Below are 27,185 nucleotides of genomic sequence, written 5' to 3'. Positions count from 1 at the left end.
ACAGATTTGATTTTTCTTCATTCATTAGCATTGCAGATATTTCAGTATCTTGTACATTAAATATATGTTATTACAATATGAAATAATGAGTTATATGACACAGCTGAAGAAGTGTAAGTTCCATTCTTAACACATATTTTAGTAGACAGAACCACGTGTTCATTAACTTAAGGAACTGTATAATTTAACAAGAAATGTTAATTGTTTATAAGGAGAACTCAGAATTATTTATTCTCAATTCAGTCTGTATACGTTTCTGAAGAATATAAAAAAATTAGTTTGAAAAGTCTAAAGAATATTTTAAAATAACTTTTAGATATAAAATATTATAGTATGACTTTGGATCTCCCAGGATCCTCCAAGGACAGTATTTTCTACTTTTAGGGTTATCAGAGTCTTGACTGTAGTTTTTGAAAGTGAATGTCACAGGTTAGGTTTCAAGTTAATTTGCTGGCATTTGATTTTATTTTTTTTTTTCAGGAGTGAACATTTAAGAAACTACTGCGTTTGAAATTATCTTATTAAGTACCTAAACAAGAACTTAAGAAGCTGAATTTTGAGAGTTGGGTGACATCTCTTTGGTTTCATTTAACTTTTTTTTTTTTTTTTTTTAAGATTGTTGGCTGCATTGAAATATTGGTTGATTGGAATATATATCTATAAACAGACAAGGTTTAATTTCATAAAGTGATTTGAACAAAACAAGTGTTTTTCTCTCTCACTTAGAGGCAATGCATCACAGAGATTTGCAAATATTAGATAATTGCCTCCTCAGCTTTTGTTAAAAAAGGAAACAATCAAATAGTCATTTTCTCACTGAAGTAAAAACCATCTTATTTTATCCTCAATTGTAGGGGTATTTGCTCCATATTTAAGTGAATGAAAACCCTGGCTACAGACTACAAGGTTTTAATTGCAGTTCAGGTAATAATGATACTAATATACTAAGAAAACAGTTATGTGATAAAGAAGGATGGAAACAAAAGATCTAGAAAATGAATCACTACACAGTGTAAGATTTGTATCGCTATCCAAGGGGGAAATCATAGCAAATGTTGTTAAAATATGCAGTATAAGGCAATAATACTTGCACCAAAAAAAAAAAAAAAAAAAAAAAAAAAAAAAAAAAAAAAAAAAAAGAGTTTGGGTGCCTAAATCTGGGAATTTTGGGCATCCAATACCCTTTAGCAGTAAATGGAAAAGAGACAAGATTCTTGTGGTCCAAGGGAGATGTCACCAAAGTTGCTTGTATTGCAGTAGATGAAGAGATTCCTTTTTAGTCAATGAAGATTACAAACAGGCATTCTGAGAGACTAATTTGTCTCTGCCTAAAGCAGACTTCTCACCTAGGTCATATAGCTTACTCCATAAAGTACGTCTTTGTATTCATTACCTCCAAAGAGAACCGAGATTGCTCAGCCACATGTAGATCTTCCCATGCTGGTATCTAAAGTTAGGTACAATGAATCCTACCAAAACTGTCCAGACTGTGTGTGTAGCTTTGAAAATATTAGAGCAATTTTTAATTGAGAGACCTAAATCTTCCCCTCCATTTTTTTTTTTAACAGATGCTAAGTTTAAAAATTCTTTCAGATCTGAAATATTTGTTTATTTTCATTAGAGAGATATGAAATGAGTCAAGAAGTCTTTGACCTAAATGCCTGCTTGTTTGCATAGGTTTTCTCCAGGAAATAAAACTAAAAATAATTGTGCTTTAGGTTCTTTTTCAAACTATATGCTACTTTCCAAATTAAATGCCAGAAGAATTTCTAATCAGTTTTACATTTCTATTGCTTGCAGTTGCTTTGCCCTCTCTTTCATAGGCACATCTGTACTGCGCATTTCTCTCATAAAAATAAAAATAACTTCCGATCAAGTTTTCTTCCTAAATCAAAAATATAGGCAAACAACATCAGAAAAGAAGAGGTTAAGAATAATTTCTAACACTACAAAATCATTCAAGACATAAATAACAAGGTGATTTGGATTCTTAGTGTTTACTTTGAATGTAAAACTGATAGAAACAAGATTAAAATGCCAGAAAGTTGAAGGTTGTTAAGAGCTGGGAAAAGCAATCAGAATTTAGATGTTAGACATGAGGTATAAAACAAGCAAAAGCTGTGCTAGCTCTGAAGAAATAAAGGTCAGGAGCAAAACTTGCTGAGTTTATGCCAGAGAAATGCTCGTTTGAACAAATCATTCCGTGAACTCTATTGCATGTCTGTATGCCAGCAGCTTTCACAAAGGCAAGACATCACAGCAGGAAATTTTCCTGCTTGTCCCATGCAATCTAATATGCCATGTTTTAGATATCCAGTTCAGACTGAGACGTGTCATGCCAGGTGCCACAAAACCAAAAACCAAACCAAACCAACCAACCAACCAAAAAAACCAACAAACCAACAAATGGGAATACTTGCCCAGAGCTACCATAAAGGTCTCAGGTTAGTTCCTTTGGCCTTGAATTAGAGGTGCCCATTCCCAGTTCTCTGGTTAGAATTTGGGCTCTTTTTTTTTGGTGTTCATTTACACTGAATGGGTGCACAGCTCTTTATCTTGACATCCTCATGTCAGCACAGGTTTTTCAGTGGCTTTTCTCAGTTTTTCTGTTCTGGTTCAGGTCTTCCCCAGGTATCTTTACAAACATCTTTGTGGCTGGAATTTTGATTCTCTCCAGACATTTCCCGTGAGTGGAAGAGATTGTTCAGATTATTAATAAAGGATCCCACACGCTGCTTCAAGAAGCAGAGGTCTCTTGGATTTGCATACATGCCAGTACATGCACTACACTTTGGAAAGCCAAGAATTGATTATTCTGTTTTATTGGCTTGGGACTACCTTCTGGGGAGCTCCAGATGCACAGAGGTTAGACCTGTAGGGTCTGAGCAACAAAGAAAACCAGATTTGTGCAGAGGTCCAGCTTGCATGGCTTCTGAGCCTTAACCTTGTAAGACGCATGGCATGTCAGAAAGCAGCTGTTTGCTTCCCCTTTCTTTTTCACTATATCTGTGGCTTTAATAACAGTGACTGCCACCCCTGAGTGGTCCTGCATGGGTTTGTTAGGGGATGCTGAGCTCCAGGCAGCCTCCTGCCAAGAGTTCATTAATTACAAGAACAGTAGTGCTGCCTGTGTGCTGCGCCAGTGTGCGGCTTCCAGGTCTTTGATGGCGTGTGTTTATGCAACTGTGGGCAGCTCTGGCGTCCACTGTGCCTTGCAGGGTGACAAGGAAATGACAGTAAATTTAGGGGTGTGCTTTTGCTTGTGCGAAAATGTCCTGCTTTCATCATGCCGGAGAGGGGACAATGTCAGTGCTCAACGTCACAAGGAAACTTCACTGGTGTCATGTCCCGTGTTCCCCAGGGTGGTTGCCTGGACAGAATAGCAAAGTTTAGGGGATTACCATTTTGTCTCAGGGAGTTGACCAACACGCCACTCTTTAGTTCGGTGAAAACTGAGATAAAACTCTGCAGGCTGCGTAATGGGGAGCTAATTTGGCCCGCAGAGCTCCCTTGCATCTGTAGCCCAGATAAGCTGTCCGCCTGGATTTCACAAAGACCAAATGGTAGATAAGAGTCATCTGCTTGCTCGGTGCCAGCCAGCACAGTTCCCCTGGACACTGTGGACTGACTCTGGTTTGTGCCATGCAAGGACCTGGTGCATCATCTTTTGGGCCTCCTGATTGCTGTGAGTCATCCACATTCCAACTGGAAAATAAACTCATTTTAAGACAGTTTAAAAATGTAAAATTAGTGCTTAGTTTCTTGACTGCTAGCACCAAACCTAGCCAAGGCAGCTATCTGTAATTTTAGAACGTCTCAAGAAGATTTATAGATCTCATGAAAACACTCTTTTCCATCTCCCTGGTGATTTAGCCTTCCACTTGCTTTTTAACTTTAGTCCATCTTTAGATCCAGTGGAAACAACACCAAAGTTAAACACAGAATGAGAATGAGCACACACCATCTGCAAAGACTTCTCTTCTGGAGATGCCGTGTTTAACTTAGGAAGACCCCTACCAGGGCAGCAGGAGTTCAAATGAAAAGCTTTCTGTAATAAATGTATTTTAAGGGTGTATACAGTGATACAAAGCATCATATTTGCTGATATCCTTGCCAGGATTCACTACAAAGGAACGTGAAAATAGAAATGAGTTTCATGAGCAGAGGTCAACCTTTTTTTAGGTGTTAGACCAAAACACAGTTTTGCATTAAAAGGAAAATATAGGAATAAGATTGGATAAACTCAATGCAATGACGATAGCAGTGGTGCGCTTTCAAACATAGTGTTATAACCATTGTGTGTGAGATGAGCAGGTTTCTTAACAGTTCTTATGTAAATAACCAAAGTAAAAATGATTAGCGCTTTTATACTTGGCAATTACATATGCTATCCTTACATGTAATGCACATATAGATATAACATTCATCTATTTATATATATATGTGTATATACACATATAATATGTTGCTAAGGTTGTGGGTTGAGGTGTTCTCAACTGTCCTCTGAAAAGGGATTGACCGTTTCAATACCATAAAATGAGAGGGTTACGATAAGCCTGTGAGTAAGGTAGCAAAATGCCTCATTCCCTGTCCATCATTCAGAAAATGGAAGCAGTGGGATGGAGTAATAGGAAAAATGAAGTGGTATGAAAGAGCTTGAAGCAGAGGCCAGCCATGACAGGGGTATAGAAGAAAGGACTTTTGACAGGAAAAGATAAGCTGAAACTTCAACAGGTGGCAGCTGAGCTCTGCAGCTACCACAGTTAACTTGAAATAAAATACTGGGAGCTGCAGAGCCAACAAGCCTGTGCTCTTCTGAGAACTGCATAATTTTAGGACACTGGGTTTTCTTTTTAGAGTTTTCCAGTCTTCCAGAAATAAATTTTACAAGGGAAAATCAAAACCTGCAATGAATAATGAACAATCAAGGAGCCCAAGTCATTGCCATATTGAACCTGTAATCAAAGATATTTAATATTCTTCGTCATCAAGCTCCTTTGCGTTCATCTGAAGATTACAAAGCCCTGAAGGCTCCTGCTACTGAATGTTTTATTTTCAGTCTTAAATTGTCTGGTGGGATGTCATACTTGTCAGGAAAACATGTGGATGAATGTCTGATTTAAAGCTAACTACTTTACTTCTGTTACCTGATGCTACTCAACGGGCAACACTAACTTTACACTGTTACTCAATGAAATACAAGAACAGACCCCTTGCATACATTTTCCAAAATCTGGTATGAAGAAGATTTGAAAGTCAAACTAAATTGTCCATGGCCCTGTACTTGTATAAACTCATATAATGTTTAAGCTTTCTAGAGAAATTGGATAATATGTTAGTTCCAGTGCTATCCACAGAAGGCTATATTGGAAGTATATTACCCTTACAACTGGTGAAAAAGAGCTGTATTCTTGAAGGCATTCTCAAACTTCCTTTTTGCAGCCCAGAGAAAGTTAGCCAAGTATGCTACTCCAGCAAACTGGTGGTGGAACCATGTGTTTTTATACAGATGTGTTTATTTACAAGTCTTTTGTTGCTTTCATAAGTCAAATAATGATGAAACTGTGTTTTGCCTGAAATACCATGGGTTTTTTAGCTCCAGAATCATGTTCAAGGCCGCATATCAGAAAAGTTTCAAGTAGTAACAGGATTTTATTTTATTTTTCTGAATCTCTTTCTGAATTCCATCTTCTGAGCTATTCAGAACAAGCTGCAGCCAAAAAAAAAGTACCTAGAAAAGTTCTTCCAACCCTCCTTGAACAACCCTAGCAGCTCTACATTTCTATTTACTGTGGATGGGAATATGAGCATTGCTCTTTTAACAGGTATCTTGCATCTTAGGTTTATTGCTTCCATTTTTGAGTGGTGGAAAGGAGGTGACACAACCTGTTAACTTCACAAGTACTTTATAAGTGCTCATTTGCTGGTATTAAAATACTAGCTGCCTACTCAGATGGTTGCTGTAACAGCTGCAATATACTTTAACACACACACAACAACACACAGAGCTTGGGATTCATGGGAATCAACTCAATGTGCATGTGTTGCCAGGAGCAGGCTGATGCAATCCTCATTTCAGCTTGAAAAAACTATCACTTGAAGTCTGGCAAAGTAAAGTCATAGAGCTACAGAAAGTTGCAAATCCTCTACGTCTTGTGGAGAGCTGTATGCTACAGAGACAGCACAAGGAGTACCCATTTCTGTCTCATTCATGCATCTCTTGTGACAAGGAATTAACAGCACAGCTAATATCCAGAACAATAGCTCTGAACTCCACCTCTCCAGCCACGTTTTCCCATAGAGTTTCTTCCAATATCTTGAGTTATGGGGTTTTTATCTTCCTTGTGAATGTCCTTCACCCAGGCATTGCAGAAAATGAACATGCTGGTCTGTAAACATTCCTTCATAGGACGTACTTTATTTTGAACACAGTTCCTTACTGAAACCCGCCTTGTAGAATAACCCAAACAATGGGACTGCCTGGAGCCGAATGAAGGGATGTCAGCTGAACCCAGCCTCCTTCAAATCAGAAACAGGCACTGGGTCATCCCACAGGCAATACAGTAATTCTGAAAATATGCAACTGATATTGAAGAAGGAAAAAAAAAAACAAAAAAAAACAACCCACACCTATAAAATATTAACTTTTGCCAGAAACAGGAAAACAGATAATTGATCAATGAACAGAGAAGGCTCTCTCTACAACAAACTTAAAAGTTTTAAGAATGTGATATTTTTTTTTTTTTTTTTAAGAGGGTAGTGAAGGTTTTTCACAAGTGTTTTTATTTTGGCATTAAAGAAAAAATTCCTACACATGGTTTATAACTATTTTCTCTCGTGTTTATAAATTGTTTTTTCTCTTAGCCTTTGAGAAGAAAGGACTTGACCAATGCCACGTGTCACTTAGGATGTGAAAACTCAAGGTTCATGGCAGCATGAATGTAATCCAAGTGATCACTGTCTCCCAAAGAGTAAGAATTTGAAAAATTAGGAGTAGTACTGATTGCATACAGAAGAGCTGTGTGGTACTGCGCTGTGTTTTCAAAAGTGTTATGCATATCAATGACAACCATATTTCTTACTTGAAAAAAAAAATAAAAATTCTCTGTTTTGTTGTTTGGTCAGTTCTGCATGAAAACCACTCTCATGCATGCATACTCCCATGGTGAAGAACCTTAAAGGAGCCAAGCTGGGGAAGAAAGCCATTGAGCATGGACAAAAGCAAGTTTAATATCAAGAAACTCAGATTTGAGCAGGTGATAGCCATGGTTTCATCCTTTTCATCTTAGGTAAGAAAATTTAATTCTAAATGAAACCTGAATAGTTTTCCAGTACTTGCAATAGGTTTGCTACTGGTGGAAGGCTACTGACTGCTGGGAATTCATACTAGGAATGAGCCTGGATGTCCCTCCTCCAGACAGAGAAATGTGGATTAAAGATAGAGTCAGGTCTTAATTACTACTGGAGAAGAGGTTTAATCCCTTTCTTTCATGATCTTTTTTTTTTTTTTTTTTTTTTTGAAAGAATAGTTTAGCACCAGTATATTTCAGATGTTTTATGGCATGGGAAGACTAACAAATAAATACTGGACATGACTTGTTTGTTAATTCCTACATGGATTGTGCCAGTTGACTTGTTTCACTGGCCATAAATGTGTCCTCTGTAATTCTGCCTTGGAGGAAGGCTAATGCCGGCTCCCAGATACAAACCTATTGTTGCTGCTTTTCTCTCAGGCCATGGCAGAAACCAATGTTGCAGCCAACAGACTGCCCCACTAGCCAGCCCTTCTCTGTGACAGAGCTAACGTTCACAGGGCCATGCAGTGAGAAGAACCAGGGACATGATCTGGCTGAAAACAAATCCTTTTCCAGAGGTAGGGATTATTTCGGCTGCCACAGCCTGGAAGAAAGCGAAAGTATAACCAGAGACATAGGTTGGGATGGATGGTGCCAATAGACTGCAATGGAAATAATACAGGGTTTTAAAAAAAAATGAACGGAGGTTACACCAGTGTGGTTGAAAGGTTGGTAATTTTCAAACCTAGAACATCTGGATCCATGCCCAAAGCTCAGTGAGGTAAGCTACGACTCTTCCAAACTGTAAAAATAGCCCATTGCTACTATCACCGTGACATCACCTTTTCTGACTGAAACCAAGCTGTGCAACTCCTCTATTAAACACACCTATTGGCTGTGTTTGTATGGGATACAATATGTGCTTCGACCGTGTGGTAAAACTTTCATAGCTCATTTGTGCCTTTAACCTTTTTGAGAGCTATTTGTCTACCTCATTTTGTGGGAAGACGTTCAGATCTTATATAAAACCCTGACAAATCTCTTACTCCTTTAGGATTTCATATTTTTAATACTGGAACAGGAAGAAAAGTACTATTCTTGTCATTTTGTACATTTTTGAAAAAATTCATATGTACATTCAGACTATGTAAATAATGGTATTTATACCATATACATTTATTTGGTTGTGGTAATGCCCAAGGTGAAAGATAGGGTTTTGTTTCCTCTACATAATTTTTTGCAGAGACATAGAAAGCTTGCATGATTTTCTCACCATCCTTCACCAATGTATCAGTGACATTTGCTACTACACTGTTTATGATGAGGTCTGTATCTTGGAAAGAAGCAGTGAATTGTTTCATGTTCTTTACCTTATTTTTCTTTGCACTTTTTCCTCTTTTGGTCTTAATTCCTGAGATCTTCATGAAAACTGACTGTAGCCCTCTCAGTCTTTGTCTTGCTCAGAGTCTTCTTTCCTTCCTCTATAGGCCGTCTGTTCCCCAGTTCAACTGCTTAGCCTTGGTCTTCATCCTGGACTAAATTTATCTTTCTTGAAGTAGAGTAGTGAGAAATGTTTATAGCGCTACATGAGTTATCACCAGAGCTTTGCACAATGCTTGCCCTTGCTACAGAAATATCTTGCCTGATATATAAGAATACATTTGCCTATATCATCTTCCTGGCTTATAGTCACCATCTGATATACTTGTTAGAATTGAAGTTTACTCTCCAGGAGTATGAATAAAAGTGTTTTTTTTTTTTTTTTTTTTTTTTTTTTTTAATGAACTCTGCAAGTATTTAGAGAAGAGGAAGGTTGTTCTAATGAACTGGCTGTGAAGGTGACCATCTGACTCCAAAAGGAACTGCCCCTCTTCTTTAACCTCTATGAGGTTATGCAGATACAAAGGAACTTTTGTTTTTGTTGTTATTATTAATAATAATAACAATAAAAGAGACTATGAAAAGCAATCTTCTAGTACACACTTGGTAATTACTCAGTTTGCCAAACTGGTGCAATTAGTGCAGAAAGCTGCCAGACTATTTCCATCTTAGGATTTTGATGTGAGCTCAGTGTAAAGAATGTGTCTAAACATAGATCTGAGAGATCAGCAGGAAGTATGAGGCTAAAGAGCAATTTCCCTGCCCCCTTACCATGAGTGCCCTCTATCCAGAGGGCTTATAGGAAAGACAGTCTTTAAGTAGTGAGTATTTCAAAATATATAGAATTAAACTTGTGGTTTCAGTTCTGCTTGAAAATAAAGTCAGTGCTCTTTAAGACCATGCTTTCTTCTTTGTGAAGGGCCCCAGAAAGCAAATGAATGCTGAAACAGCACATCCTGAAATAATTAGCTATAACTGTACTAATTGCATTCTTGTACTGTGCTGTATATAACAACAATCCAGACTGGAAGTAACAAATTCCTAGATAATTGCATGGACTGCCACATCAAAAAGAAAGGTCACATCTTTTAGCCAATGTAGATGGAAAATATTTTGGAAGTGCAGGTGTTATTTGGCTTTCTTCTTTCTTTAACAATCCCTTGGATTTTTTTTTTTTTTATTTTTTTATTTTTTTTTAACTATAGCCATCAATTGCCAGATCTTGGTTTTATATCTCATCCCAATGTTTTCCTATTAAATCCTATTGCTCAACAGGGTACTTCAGTGTGATGGTTTTCAGTATGAAGTGAGTGCTGTTTACAGCACTTGAGTGCAACACTTCTGCAAACACCCGTGGGTTCAGGTGGCCCAAAGTTCATTGTAGTGCTTGAAACACCTGACCAAACAGACGCCACATATGTCTTCCTCTTCTAAAGCCCTTTGACAGCCACGTTTCAAGCAGCTGCTGTAGAAATAAAGAAGAAAGCTTTAAAAATGTATTGTGTTTGGCCACTCTTGTATGGTGCTTTTGGCTGGCCGGGCCACAACTTGCTGTGGAGGCATTATCCAACATTTCCTTCTGCTCTTAAAAATGATCCTCCAGAGAGGGCCATTTCATTAGTGAGCAACACATTTGACATCATGCAAGCACTGCTATAATATACACAATGTTAGCACCAATCTTTGAAGTGTAGCAGTGCTTTGCTTTCTGTGGCTTAGTTTTTGTGATTGCTTGTTTTGCAATTGCAGCTCCAGTGTCTCTTATGATGGAAAAGGCAGCAGGTGCATGGGAACTTGTCCTGCCTTGTTCCATTCTGGACTTCTCCCTCTGGTTATTTCTTATGATGTTTCCCATAGGGATCTTCTTTCCTTTTAATCCACATCTGTAAGAGTGAAACTGCTGGAAAAAAAAAATCCTAAGGGCAATATCATTTTGGCAGCATGAGCTAGCACAAGGTGGAAATTAAATGGAAGGGAGTTAGGTGCTTCTAATGTCCAAATACAGCAGCTCAGTTAAGAAAACTTTTATTGGAAAGAAAAGAACAGGGTCATACAGGATGACTGTTAATTTCCACTGACTAGATATGATTTCACACTCAATCTTCACACTTCAATGGGAGGTGCAAATGTTTGGTACTTCCTTGAAGTGAGCCTGAAAGGTCAAATTCTCATTGGTGTAAAGGCCACCCAAAGCATCCTTCCTTGTGTGGGGCACCCAAAAATCTTGCACTTGTCCCCACAGAGGCACTGAGTGAACAGTGTCTATGTGAGCAAACCTCATGGGTACTCTGTCTGGGTGGTTGCGACTTTGGATTTTCATTGCCTGATGCTGATGTTTAGGAACCTTTCCACTTAGAATTCGTCCCCTATGTTGTTTCTACAAGCCCATATACAGACTAAGAAAGATAGGCAAAGACAGATTGATGTCTTCTCCACGCTCCCCTTTATTTAAGGATGGGTTGACTGGTTTCTGGGTTATTAGTTTGTTAGAATACTTTAGTTTTGTCTATTTTCACTTCTTTTTTCATCTTTCATTGCTGCTTTTCTCCCATTATCTCCTACATAGGCGATGATCCCTATAGAACCCTAAGTGGGATTTCCAGTCTAGGATGCCTCTGATGGCAGAAAACAGGGAAAATGTCATTGGTTTTGGTAAAATTTGTCCCATGGAAAGGGATGCTGACTGTTGCTCATAGGCTGTTCTGTGTTCAAGCAAACATATTTGACCAAAAATATCCGGGACACCGTAAAACATAATCTTTCTTGGTAATTTGCAGAATGCTGGGTGTACACACAAGTAAACAAACCCTATCACTTTGATAAGACAAGGTTTGTAGGAAGAAGCAGTAGCTTTCATTAGCTCAGCTGGTATGGTTGGAAGAAGTAGCATACATTAGGCAAGAGCCTATCTTCCAGTCCACAACAAAAGCAGCATCTTTCAAAGCAGAATGTTAATTGGGACTATTTATTCACAGTTCAGTTCTTCTGACAAGCTTTATTTCTTATGTTAATGATTTGAGAAAGTATTCTTATTATCAAATGTTGATGATGCAAACTCATGATTTGCTCACCTGAGAAGATCCACTTGTAAAGTAGAGAATTTATCAGCAAATAAACATACATTTTATTCAGTGAGATGGAATTTCAGATGGGTAAAATCATTTTACCAGTTAGTAATACAACATTGTCATTGATCTCCTTTGTCAATGGCATCTGGTGGCCTGCAGCTACCAAGGTGTAATAACAACACAAAACTAAATGATATTCCAAAATTAGCAATTCATTTCATTTAAAAATTCCCTCATCTACTACAAGTGCAAAGCTAAACAGCATTTGTGGGCAGAAAGCAAAACACGGGCTACATGTAGAGCCTCATAAGGGTCCTGTGGCAAGCACAATACCATATTTTCTGTTTTTTGTAGCCATGTGGGCTTCACTTTGAGATCTTCCAAGAAATTACTGATTATTTCTAGCCTGTTCTGTTCAAAATTAAGGCATTTTTCCATCAAACACCTTAACTGGATGGAAAAATATATTTTTAGCTGTCATCCCACCAAACAACTTTGAAAGTACTTGCTTTCCTCTGAATTCTTCACTTTCCACTTGAAAAGTATAAGTTCTAAGGCTGAAAAACTTAGACTTTTTTATAGATACAGTTTTTATTTCACTACAAGTCTTTGCAACTTTTTGCACACTATTTCTTTAACTCAGAAGTCTACATTTTCTGTCTATAACTAACTTTTATATCATTTCTGTAGAAATGCATTAGGAGAAAGCATCTGTTTTTCTGTCTCTCTATTGAAACAACTGCTCAAGAGGGAGCCACAGTCATGCATATAGGCTTCTGGTCATGTAGCACAACATGCTGCTTTCATAAATTAATGCAATGCCCTGCAAAACTCCCACATCTGCTTTGGAGAGGTGTGGGGTATTTATTGGGTTTAAGCACCTCCAGAGCCCCATACCTAGATGTTCAACTGTAACATGGTACTTGGGCTACCAGTGACAGGCTCTCTGCTGTCACCCATCATGATTTCCACTACTTTGCCATCTGTGTTCTTACTAGTGCAAGATGCTAACAGCACCAAGGATATCTATTTCTACAGAAGCCTCAGCTGACAAGCGCTAAGTAGGAGATATAGCAGCAACAAGGAAGGGCCGCTAGCTGGCACCAGGAGAGTGGTAAAAAAAATGCACGCTAGGCATCCCAGTGTCAAATTGTCCCATCAAATTAACAGAAGCAGTTCTCAGATGAAGAAAAAAACAACCATCTGAAGCAACCACATCAAAAATGAGTGTTGAAACACAGAAGTGGGGCAGGGATGCCTGCACACCTTTGCTCACACAGAGGGAAGTGAAGAAGGTCCTGTGCCCTGAGGCCCCTGCTTCTCCTGGGGAATGTGGGGACAGAGAGGGAACACTGCGGGACTGGCTGAGGAGCACTGTCCAGTGAGAGATGGGGGCCATGGGAATGTGTGCTCCAGTGAAAATGATAGTCCCTGGCCCGGCCTGCAGGATAATTTTAGCACGGGGGTGAAACTTGACCTTCCCTTTGGTGAGACACCAATGCCAGCAACTCAGCTACCACTGTTTCAGGAACACCAGAGCTGTTTATCAGAGTTGGACAAACTTGGGAAAAAGCCCTGCAGGGTACAGAACAATCCTAGTAAATTTTCCTCTCCTTCCCCTTGGCCCAGCTTCACTGAAGCCCGTTCTGAGCCCAGTTAAAAGTGATGGCTGTGAGCTGAGCTCCGGAGCAGGAACCCAATACACTTAGCAAGCACATGAGTGCACACATTCAAACACATGTATAACACATGTGATTTTGTCACATGTGGGAAGGAAGGCGCTGGGGACCCTCCCTGACATTGGCGTTGCTGTAGCAATGTCCATAGGCCTGTGTGGGCCCTGTTGTGTAAGGCGATGGTGTGGGCCTACAGGAGCAGTCAGGAAGACAAAAACAGGACCAAAACTGTGTTTTTTGTCCCTCTTGGCAAAGCAGGAAGATGCTGAGCCTGAATCTGATTCCCATGGGTAGGGGGTTGTAGGAAGAGTAACTGTGTTGTCCTCTGAGGTGCTCAGAGTCTCCTTTTGGAGGGGGATATATATTCCTGCAGCTCAGCAGGCAGGCCAGCTGCCACTCCCTCATGCCTGAAAAATGCACTCTACTGGGCCTTTTGTCCTCACCTCAAATGAAATACTGTACTGTAACTACGTGCATTATTTCATTCAGCACACAGCTTCAGGATTTCTGATGAAAGGGCCACAATGAACTGCATGAATCTTTGCCCTAGAGCATGTTAAATTAGTGTGTACTAATCAAGTTTGGAAATGTACCCCAGCAGTTTCATAGCAACCTCTTATTCTACATCTGGTGCTGTTTTAATGAGGATAATGGCTTTCAAAAGAGACCATGGGTCACTAAGACTGTCAGAAGAGACTGGATCAACAAATGCCAGAAGTTTTAGTTTATTGTAGGAGAAAGGATTAAGTACAGAAGTCAGCAGTGAGAGGTGGGCCTGGATGGCCTTTCTGGTGGTTCACAGGGACTGCTTCCTAGATTGCAACCTTTGCCCCTTCTGCTTAAAGGAAGTAAATGTTCAGACATACTTTAAAAGTCTTCAAAACTCAGTTAATCTGTTCATGTGCGTAAATGCAGATGTGAAGATTAAATCTGTATGTGACCAAGCCCATGCTGTACATGCAGTCTCCTGGAAGGTTAACTAACAGAGACTTCAATATCCTTACACTCAGGGGCTTCTAACTTTTTGAGTGGCATCTGGGTGATGTTTTTTTAAATCTTTATTTCCCACAGTTAAGTATCAGTTGAAGATTTCACTACATGCCTTTCTGCCATGTGGGAAAGCATTGCAGCTAACCTCAGGCACCAGCTTGTGACAAATGTGATGCAAGAGCCATTCTGAGGCCTCTCATCTGTCTGGATTTTGGGACACTGACAATTGCTTCTAAGCCAAGGCTGCTCACACTGTTGGTCACCTGAATGTGTTTCAGAGATGCCTTGTTCACATTTTGTTACAGCTTACCTCTAGACTGGATTGTTGTATTTTTTCCTACAAGCTTCATGAAAGAGCCTGTTGGCATGACCTGGTAAATGGCAGTACTTTCACAGTGTGCAGCATGGCTTTAGGCAGCAAAATCTGGCCCTAATACTTGAGTTAAGCAAACTGTTAAAATAGGAACTGAACCAAAGGCCCAGATCTCCTCCCAAAACTCAAACTAAACCTGTTTTGAGGTTCAGGGATGTTTGGATAACTTTAAATAAAACAATGTTGTATTTCTACACATCCTGCTTTCAGCTAAGCCTCCAAGCAGAAATACAAAAAAAAAGTATGGCAGGCAGATCTATATTTGCACTGTTTCTGGCCCAGCTGAAACCAGGAAGCACTCGAAAACTCACAAAAACAGCTTTGTCTGACAGGCTATCCAACCCTGAGGTCCTGTTACTGTTACCTACTATAATGTATCTCATATAAATACCAATTTATTATAAATTTTCTACCATAATAATTGTGATTAAAAATATCTCCAGACTACTAGACATAAGAAAGCCTCATTTTTACTTACTGTAACAGCACAGTATATATCTACTTTAAAGTCATTTTATGTTCATTCTAACTGAATCGTTGGTATAGTCACATAAAGACAAAATGTTTCTTGAGGTACATGACAACAAAGTGCAGCAAATGGTAACAAATCAGGCCCAAGCATTTTGTGCATCGTATTTGGTTCATGGCTAATTTACAAGAAGTAATCAAAAAAATCTGTAATTTGTCATTTTTGACAACTCTCTTTATTAAATTTTCAGAGCATAAAGACAAAGACAACAGCATTGTTTTAGAGGTACATATTTAGCCATATAAAATCACCCTGGATGTCACTGCAACATTTTTAAAGCATTTCTGTGTAACAGACTTCTAATTCATTTTTAAAGGAACATCTAATATTATTGCTAGAAATTATATCATTGTCAGCAAAATGTAATATAAGCACTCTGATTACTCAGCTGTCTTGTCTACCACAACAAAGTAATCCCAAACAATATGGTACCACAGCTTCATGTTTGCAAGCCATATTTATTATGTCTTCCAGATTCCAGCAAAAAACAGATATTAAGAAATACATGTTAATCATTGCCCTAATGAGAACAATATGCAGTTGGTTTTTAGGTTGTCACAAAATACAGAAGACCGGTACAGACTAAATGCATCTTAAGTTCAAGGAAACACCCTCCTTTTTCCCACTAGCACATTTCAGTTAATGGTCTTTTCTGAGAGAAAATTTTTAATGAACTATCTAAATTTTAGTGTATATGTTTTCACTAGGCACAAGGCTAAAAAACAAGCCTGACCACAACTGTAAAAGGAAAATAGCCATGGTATTACTTGCATATGTATAAAAAGCTGTGAGCTTATAAAGCACTAAAAGCCTGCCCAGCATCTCTCTTCCAGAGATGGTGAAAGCCTTTAGTTTTCCTCAGTTATGGTACTATCAGACAGTAGTAAGTTGTGTATCCTATTTATGCAAGACTTCCTATCATTGTCAACTTGGATAATTTTTCCTCACTAAAAGGTGCCCTGGAAAAGCGCACTGTTTGTGGGGAAGAGTCCAGCAGCCTCTAAGGAAGAAGCAGAACTTGGTAGCTCTGCCCAAAACCACACTAAACCTCCCAGTGTTGCACTATTTTCAGCTAGACAACTTCTGGAACAAACTACTACCCAGCACGTGCAAGAGGACAGGAACCTGGCTTTAAATATGCAAAGTAAAGGATGTAAAGGATGCATAAAATGCATGCCTAGACTTATAGAATGGAATAATTAATTTCATTTTATAAATGCACAAAATCCATCACCATTCCATGCTTCTGATGACCTGCAGGTGCATGCAGATTTGGTCTGAATTTGTTAAAGCAAAATATGTGCACCTCTTGCACTATTTTGGTTATTTATTTCCCTTACAGAAACTTTCACTCTGCCCACCAGAAAAGGATGTGGAGATGACAAGGTTTGAAATGCTGACTGAACAGCAAATATGGTAGTTATCAATAGAGGAGGTGCAAAATAAAGCAAGATTGGCACTTCAGCTTAGATCTCAGTGCCTTCCCATCACACCATACATAAGACATCTAAAACCTTTCTCTCCAATTTCTCCTTCCATCTCCTTGCACTGGTCAGCTTTGTCTTTCCCAACATTGTGAGGCACTATCTGAATACTAATTTAGGCTTTCCTAATTATGTACTAAGAACACTTTTTTCCACTTCTGTATGGAATTACAATGGTATTTCCATACTTTTTGAGTATACAAAGACTTTTGAAAATATTTACAAAATATTAAAGCCATTTAGAGTGCAGTATCTCTCAATCTTTTTGCATAGGTTAAAACTAGTATTACCTCAAAAAAATGAGTGCTAAAATAAAATATCATTGAAAAATGTCTAATTGTACCCTTCTGGAATACTTCACCAAAAGTGTAGTAAATGCAAGAAAACTTTGGCCTATTTTTTGGGGTTGTCCCTCTCCCTCTTTCCCTTCCTTTCATGCCCTTCTCCCAAGAAACAGAAAAGGATTTTTTTGCATGTCAGCCAGCATTATGTGAATAGAACTACTCTAGCAGAAAGCAAAAAATCATCTCAGACATCAGGCAACAAAACCAAGGGAATGGACTTCCATACTTTTGATGTACATTGTACAAAATGGAATATTTTTTGGTCTTACCCAGGACATATTTCCCCTTCTCTCGAGTCCCCAGAAGTAACAACAAAATCTAGCTTTTTCTTCATGATGTTACCATTATTGCAGTCTGCTTATGCTTTGTCTTCTTGAAAAAATAAATAATAAAACCTTTGCAAAAGGAAAATCAGCCATAGTTTAAATAAATAGTATCTATAAATATTATCTTAGTGGTAACTATATAGTACTTCTAGTGCATCACTGAACAGATTAACATGATGAAAGAGATCTTTTGTGTTACATATTTTATTCAGTTAAATGTTTATGTTCTCTTTCAAGTGAAAACTTACAATTCTGCAAAAGAGCAACAATAAGCTTGAAAAATCAGGCTAGACGTCAGCAGTGGACTATTAATAACCATCCTCCTGGCTATATTTGTTTGCCCGGGGCAGCCAGTTTCCATAATCAGCATTCATCTTTCATTCTCCTTGTCTGAGCTGTCTGGCAGGTGCTGGGTGGGGTAAACACTGATGGGTCAGCAATACCTAGCTGTAGATCAAAAAACCGAGTGGAGGTTGTCACGCTGTAGTTCTTTGTATAGGTTTCCTGTACTGGGTAACAGTCTTTGACTGTATAAACGCCAACCCAAGATTCCACTGAAACAAAGCAGAAATTTGACTATTTTAGATGACAAGCATGAATGAAAGTGTCACAATGAATTGGCCGTATCTCAAGCAAAACCTACAGGCTGGAACTGCCCATATTTCTTGATCGGGCCTATCTTTCTGACAATCTTAATGAAGAATTGAGAAACAATTTAACAGATCCTGAAGAAATTTTGGAAAATCCAGTGGTACTTGCAGTGAAATAGATTGACCTGTGCTATCCTACAGGCCAATAGTAGCTAAGCAATTTTAGGTTTCTATGCAGTCTGCTTACCATGGCAGCATTCCCTATCAGAGGATGCGTGGCAATACAAGAAAGGCCACAAAGCTAGCATAATTTGAACACCACAGTGATCTTAAACCTTAACATTTTGGTGTTGAGCACATTTCAAATCATGCTACCAACACCTTTCAAGTTTACCTCTTTTGAAGGAATGTCACTTCTGCTTAGTCACAAATTTAGTTGTTTTGCACAAATCCGATCTTTTCTAACCTTTCATGCTACTTTTATGTCAGCACTTATTCGCTTCACCATCAAACCAATGTAATGCTCAGTGAGTTGTTCTCCTAGAAAGCAAATTTTGGTGCCTCCAGCTTGGGTAGCATGGGGACAAATTGTTTTACATTCTGCTTTTAAGAAGTTGAAAGGTATGAATACTGAGAACTTGTGGTCCACATTGTTGGGCCTCAACACAGTCTTCAACACTCTAAAATACTGAGCTCCTACAACTATTTAAGACATTCGGTTCCTTCCTGTGCCTGGTTCTGCACCCACCTACACAATGAATTGCTTGTCTTCTGCTGTGGTTACATCCTGCCTTCACAGCCATCTGAAATCTTAAGCACCATTTGTATACTGATGATACTCACCACATTTTAATTTAAATAAACATGATGCTTTTTCTGTCATATTGTCACAAGCACTGGAGTTTATCTTGGAAGAACAGTAATATTTCCAAATAAAACTCCTCTCTCACCCATCTCTTAACTCATTCCTTCTGTTTACCAGCATCTGCTCATAACATCAGTATCATGGTAACTATAAACTTTTGTAATTCCAATTCCCCTCAAACATTTCTACTGGGTCACTCATTACTTCAAGAATGCACTTAATGCTGATCTCCTCCATGTATGTGATGTAGCAAGTCTGTCCATTTTTTTAAAAGAAATCAGTTTAATTCCATGCGCTTATCTCAAGAGTTGTTCTGTCACTCTTTTCCACCCTTGTCCTTTGCTATCACCTCTATCTACTTCTGTTTCTGCAGTTTCCTTTGAACACACTTCACTTTTAAAACCTCACTTTAAAATTTATTTATCACATACACCCCCCTTCTGTGATCTTTCTTTACCCCTTCCATCATACAGCACTTCATCCAATTGTTTCATGTATTTCAGATCTCTTGATAGCAGAAACTCATGAGGTTAAAATATGGTTCCTCCGAGTACCATCTGTATGAAATTTTTCTAGTCACAAGGAGGCTTATTTTCTCTCACTCAGCAGCAATCAAACATACTTATTTTCTATCCTTCCAGTACATTTCATATAGTGTACCACAATGGCATTATTGGAAACAGACAAGTTCTGACATGAAATGTCTGTGCAGTATCTAAAAAAAAAAAAAAGAAAAGGTGTCAAACTAAGCAATATTTGAACATACTTCTCCGGGTCATCCTAATATACCAAAAACATCCTGATCTCAATGAGTTTGGTTTTGATTTTCCAGTAATGGAGGGTTCTTTTCCTCAACAAGTCATTTATCAGAATTTTGAATAAAAAAATAAGGTAAAATATAATGCTACCAAGGTATTATGTATCTCTGCTATAATCTTCACAATTTTAACAATTATAATTTCTAGAATCCAAACTAGTATTGTCTGAAAGGTAGATGGGCAGACAAATTTAAGACTTTTTTTTTTCAGAATGATCATACAGAAAAGCACTGGAAATACAAAATACTACAGGATAAAAATCACACATCATTAACTGAAGGTATCTGGATATTAAGTTCCATAAAAGTTTCCAAAATACTGGATCAGAAAAACAAAATTCTTGGACTGGGTGATAATTTGTCTCTTGTAGAATACCAGAGGATATAGTGACCTAGTTATAGAGGTCTAATGACCTTATCCTTCATTTTCTTTCTACTTTTATTCAAGAAAGAAATATTTTCCCCTGCCAAAATGCTCAGGTTCATAACCAGCCCATATATTAGGTGGCTATAACCATAAGTATTGCATTAGCTGAATAATGCCATAAACTTCATGGCTTTTTTTACATTATTTTTATAGTTGTCTGGGTCATCTCTAAACCATAGATGAAACTGAAGCCAATTTGCTAATAAATTGCTATGCATCCAAAAGCTAACATACTCTACCTTGGAAAATTCAGCCTACTTTCTTTTACGATGCAGGTGTTCAGCTGCCAAGTGCAGAACTAAGCCTCAGGAGCAGATGTTTCTTACTAGCATTGTGGATAACAAAACTTAGGTGCATATTTACAATGTCCATTGCTGCAGAGCCATGTTTTGGATGTATTTTATGACAATATTAAATATTAGAATGCAGACACACTTTGATACCTGTTTTGCTTCTATTATGCCTTTTACCAGAGATACAATGAATGCTAGTTTGTGTTTCTAATTATATTACTGATTCTTCTATGGATAAATTTTGCATACAGGCTGCTGGATTCAGATGCAAAATAATGCTCTTCCGTGCCAAAATCTGTATGGTACAGAATAAAATGCAAACAAGTCCCTTGGACATATTTGATCCTACTTAGATACAAAACATTTTCTTAATAAAATAAATTTGATAATAAAACAATATGCTGTACATAGGGGATATTTATTATGTCTTCCAACAAACTTCATAGAAATATGGAAGGCTGGGGTGAAACATGAACAATTTTACTTTTCCCTGGGTAGCAGAGACAGTGATTATTATTAAGATGAAACAAAAGTATGCACATACATTTCCTGGCTGGTTTTCTGTCAGACCATTCCTGTACCATAATTTGATCTCCAGGTCCCCCAATGTAGTACTGATCTTCATATGTTGAATTGGCGGGGATATCATACGGATCCCATGGCTCTGTCAGAGCAATCTTCGAACAAAGCTTTGTAACTTGCTCAATCTGAAACATCACTGCATCTTTATAGAGCAATATATACTCAAAGAATCTGAAACATAATAATAAAAAAAAAGTTAATGTAGATAATCTTTTCCTATACTAAACAAGAAGCACTGCTGATAGATAAGCTTGCCTTTGACTTTCAGTATAAGACCATTTTCACTTGCTTTTAACTTTGCCAAAACTTTGAGAAAGGCTAACCAGTTGGGCTGAAATTTCCCATGCTGGAAATTCGTCTCAGCTGACTCTTTCCAAAATAAATAAATCAGGCTGAACCGGCTCAGCCATTTCTGAGAACAACAGAACAACTTTTCTGAGAACAACTGAGAGAAAAACATCTTATTATTACCAGTTTTGTTTTGTTTTTTAATAACCTTTTCATTAAAAAGCTCTAATGCCTCCATGTTTTGGAGAAAGAACTTGAAATTTGGTAGGAGAGAAGTTTTTACAAGAAGTTGCCCGTATTTGGCTGAGTTATAAGCCTTTTGAAAAAATCTGTTTGCATAGGCTGAATGAATGTGGTAGAGCCTTTCTTTGTGCTGGTTAGATGTGGTATTTGCCACTCTCAAAGATGCTCCTCAATGGAAACACAAGTAGCTTAGTGTGATATGCTGCTGAAGCAGAGAACACGTGGTTCCAAATGCAGAACTGAGAAGCTCTCCCTCCTAATGGCAAAGTTTCTCTTTGGAAGTCACCAGACCCACGGCAGTAATTAAAGCAGGAAGGAGAGGAGAGAAAAAAATAAGGCAGGGATAAGAAGAGGTGTGGAGATCAGTGAAATTGAGAGGCCAGAAGGTGAGGTCAACAAAATCAGTTGATTTAAAACTGATCCTTTATATTTAGAGTATAATACATTTAGAGTGACAAAGCCCTGCTCTGAGGGGGAGATGGTAAACATCTTCATGAACCTTTCCATTTACTTCATAGTTACGATAGTTGCTTCTACCACAAATACAGTGACTTCACCTATAAAAGAAAGTGATATCATCCTTACCTTATAATGAGATAAAAACAGAGAGAAATTGAAATTATCACAAACATCAACTGATTTTGAATATGCAACCAAAATGCAAAAGGCTTAACTTTCCAGGGTACTTAACATTACCTATCACACAATGAGTTGTTCAAAGCACAATTCAGAGCATTCTCAGGAGTGCTCTGTACCTTTGGCCAAGGAGAGTCAGGATCCACACTCTAAATCCCCTAGAACTGTACATTCATAATTAGAAGCATCCCATGAATATCTCAGCTGAAATATTTGGCTACAGTCTACTATCATTCAGTGACTCTAGAGAAAAGAAAAGGATGGGATTAATTCCCTGGCACAGCTTCATCTTGTCCATATGTAATAGTGTCTCCTTCCATCTGCAATTCCTTGCCCTTGTCTTTTCAGGGGAAAGTAAAGTTTACATAAAACAGAGTTGACATCAAAACAATTGAAAATGTTAATTATTGAACTGTACAACTACATTAGATAGGAATCACTTCACTTAAAAGCATGTCAGCAACAGTGCAGAGCATACTACTGAAGAACTACCTGATTCCCTATATAAATCAAAGCCTGTTATCACATAAGTACATCCATAATTTTTACATCATACTCAGTCTAGAGAACACAGTCACAAGAACAATAACATACACTGATTTTTGTTTGCAGCCAGACTGTAATGACTCAACTACTGTTCAGCTGGTGGCCTGTTCACTCCCATGAAAGCAGGATACGGAATGCCTTACAGATTAGCCTAACAACATTTAAAATATTTGAATGACAATGCAGTCATTTTGTGAAAGGACAAAACCCCAATGTTAATTAAGCAGTACAAGCTACTGGAAATATAATGTACACATTTGCATTTATTTTTTAGTTTAAATCTTCAATTAAAACGTATCTCCTATGATTTTCTTTTTTTTTATATATATATTTTTAAACATTTATTTCCCACATTTTCTTTTCCTTATCATTTCCTTTAGAAATTATTTCATGGAGCCAGTATCTTTTGTTCTAAATTTTGTAACCTGAGAATTGACGTAGTTGCATGAGGGAGACATACCGCCTTTACACAAGTGAAGCAGTAGTTCAAACCTCAATCTGACAATGCAAACATTTAATTTCCAGCTCATGAATAGCCACTGTGGCTTCAGTAAGATGACCTCAGTACTTGCAGAAGTAGGGCCACAATCCAAAGAAGCCTAGTCTTGAATTTGCCTCTTGCATGCAGATGGCAACATGTGTGTAAAAACACGTTTTTATACCCCATCCTATGCCTCATGCACTTTGTACACTATGCCCTTACTAAGACTCTCTCATGCTCCGTAATGCTCTCTTTGTCTGGGCCTGAAAATGGATAAATTTGGTGAGAAAAAAAGTCATTAGACTTGAGACCATGCTATCTGCTCTTCTTCAGGTGCCTCTGCACTGAGTCCTGCCAAAAAATGCCCAGTGCTCTTCCCAGTTGTAATTTCTGAAGCATGCAAGTCAGCATGCCATCCAACATATCTGCACTACCCGTGGTGTCTACTTCTACACTTCCACAGGATTCTCTCAATTCTCAAGTCTAGAAGGAAGCTGGCTGCCTAATTGCCTTTGTAATGAGACAGAGGAGCAGAAGTGCTGGTATCAGCATGCATGACATATTGAAGCACATCAGACAAGATCATTTGCTAGAGAGAAGCAAAATAATGGTCTGAGGCTGAGACAGGGTGAAAGAAATTCCTTGTGCTCTAAAACTGGCTCTGCATCATTTCACTCTGTGGCTTTGGACAAGCAACTTACAGTACCGGAGCCTTAAGATTCCATTCCTCTTACTCCTTACTTTTTGATTGCTGTAACACCAAAGAGCCACTACTCAAGAGATCAAGAATCAGTTGTGCTAGGCATTGTATTAACAAAGAACAGAAACACAATTCAGAAAACAATGGAACAATAGCTCTTGTAAAACAGATGTTCCTTTCCTGCAAAGACATATGGGGTTTTATGTGTCCGGTATTTTAACCTGTTGACTCAGTTTTCCCAGCTGCAGTTATTGTGTCCTTAAAACTCCCACTCACATTAGCCAGGATTTATACTACCTAGTAATTATTATGAAGCAATTGAAAAAATGGAAGCAAAATTTTATGCATTATTTGTATCAGAACCGTTGTATTGCTCAGCAGGGAACAGTATTTGATATTTATAATATCAAGTTGAGCTCACTGCAATTATTCCAAAGCTAACTTTGCCTTCTTTTTTTAAGATTAACTGAATGTGTGGAACATCTGTCTGCCAATGTTGTATTATTTAATTCTTTACCATCTCTATTTGTAAAAAGATGCTTTTAAACACTCTGAAAGAAGTTAGAAACACTTCTAACTAGATGAAATTCCACTAGAAATATCCCAAACAAATCCCCTGTTCTTGTGAACATAGGTACAAATCTGTAATTCTAGTTATCTTATACCCTCTTGATAACATTGCCCACAACATTTTGTGACAATACTGCTTTCTATGGAGTTGTTATCCAAGAAAGATGTACTGAGTGAATGGGAACCTCTAGTAGAAGGATGACTAACAAATATCATCTTCTCATCTCTTCAGGTTAAGAAACTTTTCAAAGGAGCAGAACTGCTAAGCAGACATTCGGACAGTTGATAAACACTCTTCAGGTCAAGAACATTCGTCTGCTTTTGGAAAGCTCTGGCTAGCTCACTTAAAGACTGAGAAGCATTCGTTTTTCAGTATATTTCTGGGAAATCTTTTCCTCTTTCCCATGAAGTTTCGGTAATTTCAGACTTCTGTTTTTCTTCTGGTGTATCAGACCTCTACAACAACAGTAATTTACCATATTTGATCTCACATGTTTGGCAGTGATGCTGGATTATGGTATATTGTATAAATATAGTATTGTGCAAATACATGTGACAGCAAATGTAATCTGATATTGTGTAAAAGCAGTATTTTTTAGACTGACTTAAATCATTCACAGATTGTAAAAGCCTTTTTTATTTTCAAGATGACCAAGCCCTCTGTATCAGGTATGTAATTAGCAAGGTATCTGAGGAACTCTGACAGTATTACCAGTTTCCAAAGCAGAGAGAATTAGGCAGTTTACATCCTGTTAATGATGAAGTTCATGTGGAAGGAAGATCTTACATATAGGAATCAAAATTTGGAAGTCAAAGCTATATTAACTGAAGAATTACATATTTCTGTGACTTTAACTACAAAACTTATTAAAAATTGTGCAATGTCTTATTCTTTTAATTGTTTTTCCATAAATTAGATTAGCTACTTGGCAAATACTAAGGGAAATAAGTTCTTCAGCAAGAACATTGTTTCCCTGGCTGTTCTTTTTTGTTTGTTTGTTTGTTTGTTTTTTCAGTTTGACATTCCATAATAAACAGCCTGATCCATCAAGTGGTACCCCTGAGAAGAATGCATTCTAATTAAGTTAAAATTCGGGAAAACAATAAAGCATTGTGTTTAAGGGAGTTGTGTTTTACAAGGGGCTAAAAGATGTACTGTCTCTAATAGAGAGCATTTGTGTGTTTCCCTAAACAATGGAAAATGTGGCCAGAATACCACAATGCTTTCCAATTAATGATATCACCTTCTAGGGAACATGGTATATCCTAGTAGAGACACACGACATCAAAATATACTTGAGGTCAGGGATTATTTTCCTGTTTGGCTTCCATAAAGAGGCTTATGAGGTAGGTTAACAATAATACAGGTTACTAGGAAATCACAGCAGGCTTGGAGAAGACCCTAAAGAATGAGGAATGCCAGGACTTCCATCTCAATATTTATTAAAGACCTTAGGAATGGCAGAGGAAGAAAAAGGAAAGAAATGATTGAGGTACATTATCATTTATTATTACACTTCTCATCTTCTTTGCATTATATACAGAAGGGAAGTAAATAACTCAGTTGAAGGAGTGGCTTCTTAGAACTGAGATGTGAAAATGTTCTTTTGAGCATGCAGTTATATTAAGGCACTCTCTAGGCTTGGAAAAATGTAAAATTAAAAAAAAAAAAAAGGAAATCTAACATGTAGAGATAGCCAGAAAAATCATGGTTACAATAATTTAGAGTATTCCCAAAAAGAAAAAAAAAATACAGAAAAGACATACCTGTGTTTCTGTTTTTAATTTTACTTCTAATTGTCAGATTTATCTGGAGTTTTTACATGTTTCTCTGAAATAGGCTCAAAGACAAGGTATTAAATTGTATCTTAGCTCTGCCCCAATATAATATCTATTGCACATATAAGAAAGTCATAAAAGAATGAAGTCCACGATCACAAATAACTAAGCTTAAACAATCTCCCTTTTCCAGGCATTTATTTTGGAATAATAATAATAATAATAATAAAAAAATGCTTTTTCAGCTAGGATTGGGCATTGCAGCTTCATACACATCTTTACTTCTATATATAAACAGAGAAGAATCTTCATGTACTATATGAACAGGGATACATGAAATTCAAGAGAACTATGTTACTCTTCGTTAAGACTGAAAAAACTATCACCCACATACTTGGCCAGTTAGTTGCTCTTCAGTATGAATTCCCATATAAAAAGTAGTAACAAAGAAGTTTGAAGAACAGATTGCCCTTTAAAACAGATAGGGAGTAGGTCCCTTTCTGATAGAGCAAACTTTTACTTTGTGGTGGAATACTCTCTGGAAAAAAATTTGTGAGGATACTCACTTGTACCAGATTACTTCCCCAAGATGTAATGATTTCCACCTTCCATCTGCAATGATTTCCTTAAAAGGGATGATTCAGGTCTTTCAGATATCTGTCCAATGTAAAAAAATAAAAAATAAAATAAAAAAAAACACTAGGTCTATTTTCAAGGGATTTTGGAAATCAGGCCAGCTAGGCTAATCAGATAACACAGTCTGAAACTTAAGTACACTATAACTTTCTAACATCTTTATCCAAAGACCTGGGTATAGCTTATTTTTAAATAAACTTTGTGGAAGATGGAGATTCACTTCACTGAAAATAAATGCAACCTGAAGTTCTGGCATTGCACTTCATT

At 37.7% G+C, this 27,185-nt stretch overlaps 1 protein-coding gene across 1 annotated transcript in view; it reads right to left on the bottom strand.

The window, feature by feature from the left end:
* Window positions 1-15,463: 15,463 nt before the first annotated feature.
* Window positions 15,464-27,185, bottom strand: part of EPDR1 (ependymin related 1) — a 36,392-nt gene continuing 24,670 nt past the window's right edge. Inside the window, exons 2-3 of the mRNA XM_032181228.1 lie at window positions 21,002-21,210; window positions 15,464-18,019 (exon numbers count right to left, since the gene is read on the bottom strand). Coding sequence (XP_032037119.1) covers window positions 17,829-18,019; window positions 21,002-21,210 — 400 coding nt within the window. The 3' untranslated portion in view covers window positions 15,464-17,828. The remainder of the gene's footprint in view (window positions 18,020-21,001; window positions 21,211-27,185) is intronic.

Source organism: Aythya fuligula, chromosome 2, assembly GCF_009819795.1.
Source record: "Aythya fuligula isolate bAytFul2 chromosome 2, bAytFul2.pri, whole genome shotgun sequence".
Lineage (NCBI taxonomy): Eukaryota > Metazoa > Chordata > Aves > Anseriformes > Anatidae > Aythya > Aythya fuligula.
The sequence above is the reverse complement of the archived record's forward strand: the minus strand, read 5'-3'. Positions and strand labels throughout refer to the sequence as shown.